This window comes from Crocuta crocuta, unplaced genomic scaffold, assembly GCF_008692635.1.
Source record: "Crocuta crocuta isolate KB4526 unplaced genomic scaffold, BGI_CrCroc_1.0 scaffold431, whole genome shotgun sequence".
Classification (NCBI taxonomy): domain Eukaryota; kingdom Metazoa; phylum Chordata; class Mammalia; order Carnivora; family Hyaenidae; genus Crocuta; species Crocuta crocuta.
The window spans coordinates 5,110,129-5,122,985 of NW_027528859.1; the positions used below are offsets into that span (position 1 = coordinate 5,110,129).

General features: G+C 47.0%; 1 protein-coding gene across 1 annotated transcript; it reads left to right on the forward strand.

The window, feature by feature from the left end:
- The first annotated feature begins 10,513 nt into the window (after positions 1-10,513).
- OR13J1 (olfactory receptor family 13 subfamily J member 1) lies at positions 10,514-11,540 on the forward strand. The gene has a single exon (XM_077756082.1). It carries the CDS (start codon positions 10,602-10,604, stop codon positions 11,538-11,540), a length of 939 nt encoding a protein of 312 aa, XP_077612208.1. The 5' UTR covers positions 10,514-10,601.
- Positions 11,541-12,857: the final 1,317 nt, after the last annotated feature.

Consider the following 12,857-nt stretch of genomic DNA (forward strand, 5'->3'; position numbering starts at 1 on the left):
TCCGACTTTCACTTAGGTCATGATCTCGCGGTTCGTGGGTTCGAGCCCCGCCTCGGGCTCTGTGCTGACTGCCAGCTCAGAGCCTGGAGCCTGTTTCCGTCTGTGACTCCCTCTCTCTCTGACCCTCCCCTGCTCACTCTGTCTCTCTCTCTCTCCTACAAATAAATAAAACATTAAAAAAAAAAAAAAAAAGAATGTGGAGAACTTAAAACCCTTAAATGCTGTGGATGGGAAAGTAAAATAGTACAGTGACTGTAGAAAATAGTATGGAGTTGGCACAAAAACAGACTCAGGTCAATGGAACAGAATAGAGAACCCAGAAATAGACCACAAATGTATGGCCAACTAATCTTTGACAAAGCAGGAAAGAATATCCAATGGAATAAAAACCGTCTCTTCAGTAAGTGGTGATGGGAAAATTGGACAGCAACATGCAGAAAAATGAACCTGGACCACTTTCTTACACCATACACAAAAATAAACTCAAAATGGATAAAAGCCCTAAATGTAAGACAGGAAGCCATCAAAATCCTAGAGGAGAGGGGCACCTGGGTGGCTTAGTCGGTTAAGCGTCCGACTTTCGCTTAGGTCATGATCTCACAGTTCGTGGGTTCGGGCCCCGCGTCGGGCTCTGTGCTGACTGCCAGAGCCTGGAGCCTGTTTCGGTCTGTGACTCCCTCTCTCTCTGACCCTCCCCTGCTCGCGCTGTCTCTCTCTCTGTCTCTCCTAGAAATAAATAAAACATTTTAAAAAAGAAAAAATTTTTTAAAAAATCCTAGAGCAGAAAGCAAGCAACAACCTCTTTGACCTCAGCTGCAGCAACTGCTTACTCAACACGTCTCCAGAGGCAAGGGAAACAAAAGTAAAAATGCACTATTGGGATCTCATCAAAATAAAAACCTTCTGCACAGTGAAGGAAACAATCAGCAAAACTAAAAGGTAACTGATGGAATGGGAGAAGATATTTGCAAATGACATATCAGATAAAAGGGTAATATCCAAAATCTATAGAGAACTTACCAAACTCAACACCCAAAAAGCAAATAATCCAGTGAAAAAATGGGCAAAAGACATAGACGCTTCTCCAAAGAAGACATCCAGAATGCCAACTGACACATGAAAAAATGCTCAACATCACTCATCATCAGGGAAATACAAATCAAAACCACAATGAGATATCACCTCACACCTGTCAGAATGGCTAACATTAACAACTCAGGCAACAACAGATGTTGGCGAAGATGTGGAGAAAGGATCTCTTTTGCACTGCTGGTGGGAATGCAAACTAGTGCAGCCACTCTGGAAAACAGTATAGAGGTTCCTCAAAAAATGAAAACTAGAACTACCCTACAACCCAGCAATTGCACTAGTAGGTATTTACCCAAGGGATACAGGTATGCTGTTTTGAAGGGGCACATGCACCCCAATATTTATAGCAGCATTATCGACAATAGCCAAACTATGGAAAGAGCCCAAATGTCCACTGATGGATGAATGGATAAAGAAGATCTGATACACACACACACANGAGGTTCCTCAAAAAATGAAAACTAGAACTACCCTACAACCCAGCAATTGCACTAGTAGGTATTTACCCAAGGGATACAGGTATGCTGTTTTGAAGGGGCACATGCACCCCAATATTTATAGCAGCATTATCGACAATAGCCAAACTATGGAAAGAGCCCAAATGTCCACTGATGGATGAATAGATAAAGAAGATCTGATACACACACACACACACACACACACACACACACTGGAGTATTATTCGGCAATGAAAAAGAATGAAATCTTGCCATTTGCAACTACATGGTTGGAGCGAGAGAGTATTATACTAAGCAAAATTAGTCAGTCAGAGAAAGACAAATACCATATGACTTCACTCATATGAGGAAATTAAGACACAAACCAGATGAATGATGGAAGGGAAGCAAAAATAATATAAAAACAGGGAGGGGGACAAAACAGAAGAGACTCTTAAATATACAGAACAAACAGAGCATTGCTGGAGGGGATGTGGGAGGGGGATGGGATAAACAGGTAAGGGGCATTAAGGAATCTACTCCTGAAATCATTGTTGCACCATATGCTAACTAACTTGGATGTAAATTTTAAAAAATAAATTATTAAAATCTTCAAAATAATAATAAAATAAAATTTGGGAGGATAAAAGAAAAAGAAAATAGTATGAAGCTGCCTCAAAAAAATTTTTACAAGAATTTCTATTTCAGCCAGCAATCTCACTTTGGGTATATACCCCCCAAAAATCGAAAGCGGGGTTAATATTAGCATAGCAGCATTGTTCACAGCAGCTAAAACATGAGAGCAGCCCAAGTTTTCATTAACTGATGAATGGATAAGCAAAATGTGGTATATATGCATACAATGGAATATTAGTTAGTCTTAAAAAAAGGAAGAGATTCAGCAATGTTTACAAAATGGATGAAACTTGAAAGCATTATGCTAATTGAAATAAGCCAGTCTCAGAAAGAGAATTACCATATGGTTCCATATAGTAGGCTCACCTTTTTATTTACGATTCCCTATTGCCTTGTCTATGAACTCGGTTTCCATTTACTATCTCCAGGAATGATGATGGAGGGGCTGAAGGAGTTACTGAGAGGAGGTCAGCTGGGCTTGGTGGCTCCCCATTCCTCCCGGGGCTTTTCTGTGAGTCTCTGGTTCAAGCATTGACAATTACTGACTCAGCTGGAGGGCAAGCATCTCGGATGCCCAACTACCTGAACCTGCCTGCTTGCTGCCAAGTTAGAGCCCCTAACCAGTCATCCTGATGGTCGCCTCAGGCCCTTCCCCCTGCTCCTGGTAACTAATGCCTCTGAACTGAGAATCCCCAAAACCACTATCCTTACTGCAGTAATCCCTCCCTTACTTTGTTTAGCTGTAGTTTTCTCTAACAACCCAATCTTATTTGCTTACTATTTTCAGCAATTCCTCAACATTTCTGGTCAGCTGGTAGCACTCGCTCCGGTTTTTCAGTGATGTTAAGAATTTATTTTCATTTAAACATGTATAAGTTCTATCTTATACAACTTTTGGGAAAGATCCCCATACAAGTGTTGAGTCTCCAAATTTGGCTGGTGCCAAGCATTCAAGATCTTACTTTCTGAACAAAAGATGGTAAATAGTTTTCTGGTTTGTAAGTTTATTGATATGAAAGGCCATCCAGATTCATCAAAGTGAAAGTATATTTGAGGTTTTGGCCTCATTGATATGGCATAAAGATAATTACAAAGCTTAGAGAAAGGACATATCAGTGAATAGACTGCTGGATTCTGGAGAATAGATTATTTTAATGTTTAATTATTTTTGAGAGACAGAGCACAAGCTGGGGAAGGGCAGAGAGAGAGAGGGAGACACAGAATCCAAAGCAGGCTCCAGGCTCTGAGCTGTCAGCGCAGGGCCCCATGGAGGGGCTCAAACTCACAAACCGAGAGATCATGACCTGAGCCAAAGTCAGAAAGCTTAACTGACTGAGCCACCCAGGTGCCCTGAGAATAGATTCTTTTTATACAGATTTCATCTCTTCCCTCAGGGGAAGTTAAAAGCTAGTAGAGCCCAAGTTGACAGGTGTCATCCTGCTGCCACAGTGATGTGCCTAGGCCTGAGCCTTGGAATTCGGGGCTTCATAGCTGTTCCAACCATCTCCTCCCACTTTCCCAAAGGTCATCAAGACTGGCCTGATGTCCACAAGGTGGAGCCCAGGAGCTAGAGGCCATCAGCCCCAAATCAATCTTGCACCTCTGACAAGAATAAAACACCAATAGCAGAAGGGTTTATCCCAGAAATATAAGAAGGGCTTGACATTGGGGAAAAGTATATACTGATGGAAATCACTTCATTAACATATTAGAAGGTAAAGAGCTCTATGATCATGATGGATATACTAAAAGATCTGGATTAATGTAGAAACAAACAATATTCCTGAATGAGAAAATTTGATTTTATAATGATGTCAATACTGCCCCCCAAATTAGTCAATGAATTAAAGGCAGAATCCCTGAAAAGATTTCATGAAATTTGTCAAGGTGACTGCAAAATGTTTCTGGAAAAGGAAATGTGCTAGAATAACCAAAATACTATTGAAAAAGGCTAGTAAGAAAGAATTGAATCTAGAAGCTATCAATACACACCAGTAATCTACAGTAACTAAAATAGTGCAGTGTGAGGACTGTAAGAGACAATAAAATGTATTTAAAACACAACACTATGGCTAGAAAGAGATCCATAAACATATGAAAAATTAGTATCAGTAAACAGTGCTGCAACAAATATAATGCTAGAAAATGCATGTAATCTAGTTAACGGAAAACACATCAGAGGTGGCCTGGTTTGGGGGGGGAGGAATGGATTACCCAGGAGCGCGAGGCAACTGTGGGGATGACAGATAAATTTGCAGTCTTGATTGTGCTGATGGTTTCGTGACTATACACTTATGTTAAAATTCATCAGATTATATGATTTAAATATAAGCAATTGTATATCACTTATCTTTAATAAGACTACAGCAAGAAAGCATGCTTTAAAGCCATATTTACATCTGATTACAAAATTGATCTTTCTGTGTAGATATGCATATGTAAATGATCAGAAAAGTATCTAGATAGACATACCTAAAACTAGAACATTGGTTACCTTTGGGGAGTCGGGGAGAGGGAGCGTGAAACAGGGGTGTTAACATTTACATCATATACTTCTGTATTCTTCGCATTTTTAAATTTTTTTTAAGTTTATTTCTTTATCTTGAGAGAGACAGAGAGAGAATGAGCAGGGGAGGGGCAGAGAGAGTGGGAGAGACAGAATCCCAAGCAGGGTCTGTGCTTTCAGCATGGAGTCCGATGTGGAGCTCAAACTCGCAAATCATGAGATCTTGACCTGCACTGAGATCAAGTGTCAGATGCTTAACTGACTGAACCACCCAGGCACCCCTCTTCATGTTTTTTTTTTTAAAGAATGTTCTGGGGGCTCCGTCTGTCTCAGTCAGTTAAGCGTCCGACTTCAGCTCAGGTCATGATCTTATTGTTCCTGAGTTCGAGCCTCATGTTGGGCTCTGTGCTGACAGCTCAGAGCCTAGAGCCTACTTTGGATTCTGTGTCTCCCTCTCTCTCTGTCCTTCCCTCAGTCATACTGTCTCTCTCAGTGTCTTAAAAAATGAATAAATGTTAAAAAAAAAGTAAAAAAGAAAATAAAAAATATTCTGTATGTATAGCTTGTATAAACACATTAAAAGCTAATAAAATCATTTGTATTTTAAAATAGTTAAATAAAGGGGCACCTAGGTGGCTCAGCCGTTGAGCATCCGACTTCGGCTCAGGTCATGATCTCGTGGTTTGTGGGTTCGAGCCCCGCATCGGGCTCTGTGCTGACAGCTAGCTCAGAGCCTGGAGCCTGCTTTGGATTCTGTATCTCCCTCTCTCTCTTACCCTCCCCAGTTCATGCTCTCTCTCTCTCTCTCTCTCTTTCTCTCCCTCTCCCTCTCTCTCAGAAATAAATAAAACATTAAAAATATTTTAATAAAATAAAATAGTTTGATAAAAAATCCAACAACAGTAACAATACCCAGCTCTGAAATAAAACAACCCCATTTGATAAACTGGCCCTCAACCCGCAGAGGCATGGACTCTGAGAACTAGAAGGAATCTCAGGGAGCAACCATCAAGATGCCTGTTTTGAGGTTGGAGAAGGGGAGCCAGGTGCAGTGAGAGGCACCCAGTCATTGCCTGACCTAGGCAGACCTGAGCTGCTTTGCACCGAGGGAGATGCGTTCAAGGGCAGACAAATCAGCGTCACAGAGCAAACCCCGGACACTGAGCCAGCTCCTTCCTCTCTAGAGCAGTTTTCCTGTCCATACAATGAGGGTGAGCCAGGATGGTAGATACGGACTCCCTTGCTCTGATATTCTGTAATTCTCTTTGTTTCTTTCCATCCAGTTCTCTCCTCATTACACTCTTTCCAGATTTTGCATTTTCTTGAGATCCAACTCTCCTGGAAAGCACCCCTGCCTATCATTTATGTACTCACACATTCATTAATGTTTAAATTTATTCACTGAGAACTGTTTATGCATTTATTTAACTGTTCATCCACTCACTCATTTACTCATTCTATAAACAGGCACGGGTCACACTGGCTGGGGACTGACCTGTGAGTGTGGATCCCAACCCTGAGTCACTTTCTCCAACTTTTCCACACCAATTAAGATTTCCAACTAGACTCTGTGTAATTGGGTCTTTGGGACATCATCCCTGAAGCACCCCAAAGTTTCTAAGCTGGGCACATTTCTCCTTCTTCCTCTAAATTGCCTTGGGGATTGCACGGTCCCTTGGCACATAGGGAGCTTTGAAAGGTGCCTGCTCCTGTTGGCCTCCACCCCGGGAGGCTGTCGGCCACGATGGAGCTGGGAGCTGCCCAGGTCAGGGAGCCCCTGAGAGGCCACAGTAAGCTACTGAGCGCCCTGTTCAGCCTTGAGTCCATCAGAATTTCCTAATTCCAACAAGTCTGACACTCTTCAGAGACCCTCCCACTGAATTTTGAGTACTTTACCTAATTCCACCCAATTCTAAATTTTTTTTAATGTTTTTTATTTATTTCTAGGAGAGAGAGAGAGAGACAGCGTGAGCAGGGGAGGGTCAGAGAGAGAGGGAGTCACAGATTGAAACAGGCTCCAGGCTCTGAGCTGGCAGTCAGCACAGAGCCCGACGCGGGGCTCTAACTCATGAACCGCGAGGTCATGATCCAAGCGAAAGTCGGACGCTTAACCGACTAAGCCACCCAGGCGCCCCAATTCCACCCAATTCTAAAAGCTCCACTTAATTCTATTGAGTTGCAAACACTTCGCTGAATTCTGTGAAAGTCTAGGCACGTGTCCTTAGTCGGGGAAAGCTGGGTCAGTGGAAACCCCATGTCCTGCCCACCAGGGTTCCCTGTGTAAAGGAGGCTTGGGCTCACTTCTCTGAACTGTGTTCTCCTAGCTACAGCCAAAAAGGCTCCTGGTCTCTGAAGTATCTTCCAGGGAACAAGGGACATGGATCTGAAAGAGCCTCAAGGTAAGTAAAAAAGTGGAGTTATGGGGGCAGGTGAAGGGGCCTTGGCTAGGAGTCAGGAGCCCCAAGGAATTACTGGAACCTTGGCTTCCCCCTCCCACTCAGCATGTGATGATACCGGCCAAGCCCTTCTCCTCTCTGGGCCTCAGTTTCCACATATGTAAAAAAGGGGTGGTCTCTGTGAGCTGTGAGATCCTTCTGGCTCTGCCACGCTGTCCTCCAGATTAGAAACAGCTCATGCTTGCCACCCAGCCGCTCACTCCCAATTTGTTTTAGCTCCATGAAGTCAGAGCAAGACAGGAAGAAGTTGGGGGCTTCAACTTGGCCTTTAGAACCTGGGGGAAGAGATGCCACCCCTGTGGGCTGGCAGGGTAGGCAACAAGCAAGAAGTGAGTAAGAGGTGAGCACCACCTTGAAAATGGCAGCAGGGCTGTGCACAAAGGAGAGAAGGCTCAAGGTGGCCCCGGAGAAATAAAGAAAGGCTCCCTGGTTGGGGGTAGCATCTGAACTGGTTTGTAGGTAGCATATGGCCAGGAGTGAGGCAGAGGCAGAAAGGACACTGTGGGCTCTGCAGACAAAGCTTTCTAGCCCCACTTTGGGAACGAGAGTTCCACAGCATCTGCCCATATCTCTTTCTGGCCCCTCTTCCCAGAGGTCCCCATCCCCAGCTGAAGGAGAGACAGAAGAGCAGAGAGAGACGGCAACTCAGCACTCAGGCTGGAAAGCAGACAAGACACTGGAGCTGGTATAGTGATCATGTGCCTCCTCTGATGTTTCTCTGTCTTCCTGGTTCTGCCCAGATAAAGTTTTCTCCCTGCCCCAAGGGCTATTCCTTCTTTACTGACACCTCCAGGCCCCCCTGGTCCTATATCCTAATAGTCCTGCTTGGTCCTCTGAAGCCCTGGCCACAAGTCCAAGGGTCTATACTACCAGTGTGTGTGTGTGTGTGTGTGTGTGTGTGTGTGTGTGTGTGTGGGAGAGAGAGAGAGAGAGAGAGAGAGAACCCACCAGAGAGTGCTCCTACACATGTGCATACACTCACATGGATGACCATACAGGTACACACATGAGCCAACGTGTAGCGTATACACGCACAGGCACATATGTGCATACACGGGGGTCAAACAGTTGTTTGTGCACACACATGGAGCTGGGGGCATATGTGTATGTATACTGCAATAGAGAGCCAATGGCTGCCTATGTTCGTTAGTGACTTTAGGGGATAGATTATACTCTGTGGAACCATGTGGAGGAAGCTATGGCCATGACCCGACTACTGGGCCTGCAGGAAAGCATGGTGCCCCCTCTATGCCGCCCACAGCCCTGGCACAGCGCCTGCTGCTATTGACATGCCGTTAAACAGAGGTGCCCCTCCAGGAGCCCAGTCTCAGGTTTCCCGGCTGAATCTTAGAGGGAGCTTGCGGATCACACTCCCCTACCCCCACAACGTCTCTAGACACAGTCCAGCAGAGGCAAGGCCGTCTATGTGAGGTCCCCAAGACTAGGGCAGAGCTCTCCCTGCTGCAGAAGGGGCCCGTGTTCCTGCAGTAGGACCCAGCACCCTGGACCCTGTGTTTATTCTGAGAGGAAAGTGTCCATAGGGGCCGCTCAGCCTGCACCTTCCTGGGTGGTGCGGGCCCAGTAACATCCAGAGACTCCATACCAGAAAGGATTTTTGTGACCCTTGGCATGCTTGACGGAAAGAGAGGGAAAAAAGGAAGAAGAAAAGTATGTCCATGGGAGAAGCAGGCTTCCTATCACTAGAGGCACACAAACAGAAGCAGGATGAGTCTTGGCATGGAAATTGGAGACTATTTCTGCATAGGAATGGTTTGAATTTAGTGGCCTGGGAGCACATCTGTTCCCCTAATGCCTAGCATGATGCTTGCTCTGTGGTAGGTGCTCAACCTCTCCTTGATTCTGCAATGGATAAACTCAGGAGGAGTAAAAGAAGGAAACTCTCATGCAAGTGAGGCACCAACTGGAATTGGTGCTCACTCTAGGTCTGGACTCAGACAGTGTCCCCCATGGGTTTATTGACACCTTGCAAGTGTCTGAAACACTAAGTATGTCCATGAGACATGTTGACTCTTGTTCATTGCCTGGTAAGAAGACTGAGGGGAGGATGTAGGAGAATCTTACCACAGTGTTCACCCATTGTGATAAAAGACCAACCAACATCTGGTGCTTGACAGAAGCAAACCTCTGCTGTGAGCGTGATGCCAGTGCCCCGCATTTGGGAGGACTAGATTCCAGGCTTACCTTGCCAGGGACTCACGATGAGACCTCAGCTTCCTACCTGTGCAATGAGATCCAATGTGTTCACCTCACAGGGAGTTTTCCATGCTGATGCCCTAGGAGTTCATGAAGTCAAAGCATTTCTGGCTCAGGCCCAGAGGAAATAGGAGTTTTGGGGCCAGGCCAACGAGTCCTTCAAATTTCAGCTCAAAAGCCCACAATAAAGGCAGATTCTGAAGGTCAGTCCACACACAGTAGCTGCAAACAGGACCCTGTGGATGAGCCCACTGGCAAACTCAGAGGTCAGCAGCCCCTCCAATGCACGGCACAATGTATGCTTCATGCATGGAGACCAGAGCTAACCTGAAGACACAAATCAGATCTCTGCAGGCTGAGAAATAAAGGAAAAGGGCATTCCCAACAGTGGGAACAGTGTGAAGCAGCTCAGAGTTTCCTTAAAGCCAAGAGGAACCTCAGGAACCATCTAGCTCCGGGATTCTCAGGTGTGGCACTGTGGCCAGCAGAAGTAGCTTCGGCCAGACAAGCTGAGTCAGAAACTCAGCAGATGGAGCCCCGCGATCTATATTCTAACAAACTTTCCAGGTGATTCTGGTGCACATTGATTTGAGGACCTCTGATCCAGTATACTTTTTTCCCCAAACTATGTTAGTAGAATACCTGTCTGCTGAAGATTAATGTAAAAAGAATGATATCCATGGCCAAGTAAGTTTGGGAATTACATGCCCTGTACCACTTTTGGAAAGTCACAAATCACATTGGCATATAAGGATCTGAGAAGTCCTGTAGTAAAGAACTTTATTTACGTTCAATTAATCTAGTGGTATCTCATATTAATTTTTTAGATTGCCTACTAACATTTCCATTAACACTTTCTTAGGGAAATGCTGATCCAGATCAATGCTCTCTTTTCACATGGATGAATCGCAGCCTAGAGGTGTGCCGATTGCCCAAACTCAAGGACAGAATGTGTATAAGAGCTGGAAAAGGCCCTAGCAATATACTTCAACCCAAGAGTTTCTTTTTTTTTTTTTTTTTAATGTTTATTTTTGAGAGAGAGCACGAGCAGGGGAAGGGCAGAGAGAGGGAGGGAGACAGAGGATCTAAAACAGAGCCTGATGCAGAGCTTGGACTCATGAAGTCATGACCTGAGCCAAAGTCAAACACTCAACAGACTGAACTACCCGGGCACCCCAACCCAAAAGAGGTTCTGTGGGCTCTCCACCACCCTACACCCTCTTTCCCTCCATCCCAGCTGTGTGCTCCCCTGAGCACTGCAGTATGGAGCTGGTCAATAGGACAGAGATCTCTGAGTTCTTTCTGAAAGGATTTTCTGGCTACCCAGCCCTGGAGCACCTGCTCTTCCCTCTGTGCTCAGCCATGTACCTAGTGACCTTGCTGGGGAACACCGCCATTGTGGCAGTGAGTGTCTTGGATGCCCGCCTGCACACACCCATGTACTTCTTCCTAGGCAACCTCTCCCTCCTGGACATCTGCTACACGTCCACCTTTGTGCCTCTGATGCTGGTCCACCTCCTGTCAGCCCAGAAGACCATCTCCTTTATTGGCTGTGCAGTCCAGATGTGTCTGAGCCTGTCCACAGGCTCCACAGAGTGTCTACTGCTTGCTATCATGGCCTACGATCGCTACCTGGCCATTTGCCGCCCACTCAGGTACCCCGTGCTCATGAGCCACCGGCTCTGCTTGTTCCTGGCAGGAACCGCCTGGGTCCTCTGTCTCTTCAAGTCAGTGACTGAGACAGTCATCGCCATGAGGCTGCCCTTCTGTGGCCACCATGTGATTAGTCACTTCACCTGTGAGATCCTGGCAGTGTTGAAGCTGGCATGCGGTGACACGTCAATCAGTGAAGTCTTCCTGCTGGTTGGCGCCATTCTGCTGCTGCCTGTCCCCCTGACTTTCATCTGCCTGTCCTACACACTTATTCTGGCCACCATCCTGAGGGTGCCCTCGGCCTCTGGGCGCCGCAAAGCCTTCTCCACCTGCTCAGCGCACCTGGCTGTGGTGATGCTTTTCTATGGCACTGTGATATTCATGTACATGAAACCCAAGAGCAAGGAGGCCCGCATCTCTGATGAGGTCTTCACAGTCCTCTATGCCGTGGTCACACCCATGCTGAACCCTGTCATCTACAGCCTAAGGAACAAGGAAGTGAAGGAAGCTGCCAGGAAAGTGTGGGGTAGGGGTTGTGCCTGCAAGTGAGGGACGCCTGGGCTCTTCAGAGTAGTGAGTGAGGCCTTCATATGCCTATGGGGAGGACGGGTGGGGCACAGGGCTGTGGGGCTGGAATCTTCATCTCAGAAAGCAAGCACCAAGTCCCACTGGTGCTGCCACAGAAGGGCTCACAAAGCACCCCTTGGTTCCTTCGCTGGCATCGCCCTGCCCAGCTCTCGGTATCACCGCCTATACTTTACACCGGCTCCTGGCTGGCCTCGAAACTTCACTCTCAGTACCCTTGCACTCTACCCTCCCTGGGGCGCCCAGAAGGACCTTTTTGAAAAGCACATGTGATCACATCCTCTCCTGACTGAAACCCCCAAATGGCCGCCCACTGCTCTCAGGACAGAGTACAAACTCCTTAGTAGGACATTCAAGGCCCGCATAAGCTGGTCCTGCTGATCCTGACTAACCCCCAGCCTTCTGCCCCGCATTCTCCCTCCTGACAGCCACACATGCCAGCCAGCTGGGAGCCCTGGGATGGGCCAGCACTGCCCAGTTCTGTGCCCTTGTTGGTTCTTCCCACAAGGCAGCACAGCTCCACGTGTAAAAGGATGGCCTGACCCTCAAGGGCCAGCTCGAATGCCACCTCCCTCACAAAGCCTCCTCGCTTTGCCCCTCACTGAGCTCCTCCTGCTTTATTTTCAGCGTTACTATAAGAGCAGGGAGGCTAAGAATCCACTCTGGCCCACATCCCAGCCCCGCCCAGCCCTAGGCCTCCCATAGGTTTCTTAACTAAACACACGAACACATCAGTATAGGGGTGATAGTGGCAGAGCCTGGGGTCCTTCGGAGATGACAGGCATGGTACCCAGGGAGGTGATAGTAGAGGGAGTGATGAGGCCCAGAATCCATGATTTCCAGACCTGTCTGGCCACCAGGGCACCCATCGCCCTGAGCAGCCCTGGACCTGTGTTCCCAATGTCTCTCTTGAGCAGCAACAGCAGCCGCTTCCACACCTCCCAACCCAGCATCCAGGCCTCACCCGGCTTTAGGGAGACTTGCTCTACCCTACCTTACCTCATTATGGGGGTTCTGCCAGAGCTGCCCCTTCCTGGTGCTCAGCCTCTTCTCAGCTTTCCTTTCTGAGAACTCAGTGAGCACACAGCAGAAATGGATGCAGAGCCACAGACCATCTCCCTTCCCTGCCCTGCTCTGGCCTCAGTGGTACTGTCTGTAGGATGGGGAAGCTGGCCTTGGCCTCCAAGAAGCAGTCTAGCTCTCCTGCCCCCCCACTGCAGAAAAGCAGAGTCTTGCTTGAGTCCTCTGTTCCCCTCCAGTCCCTCTTTCTGCTTTCCATGT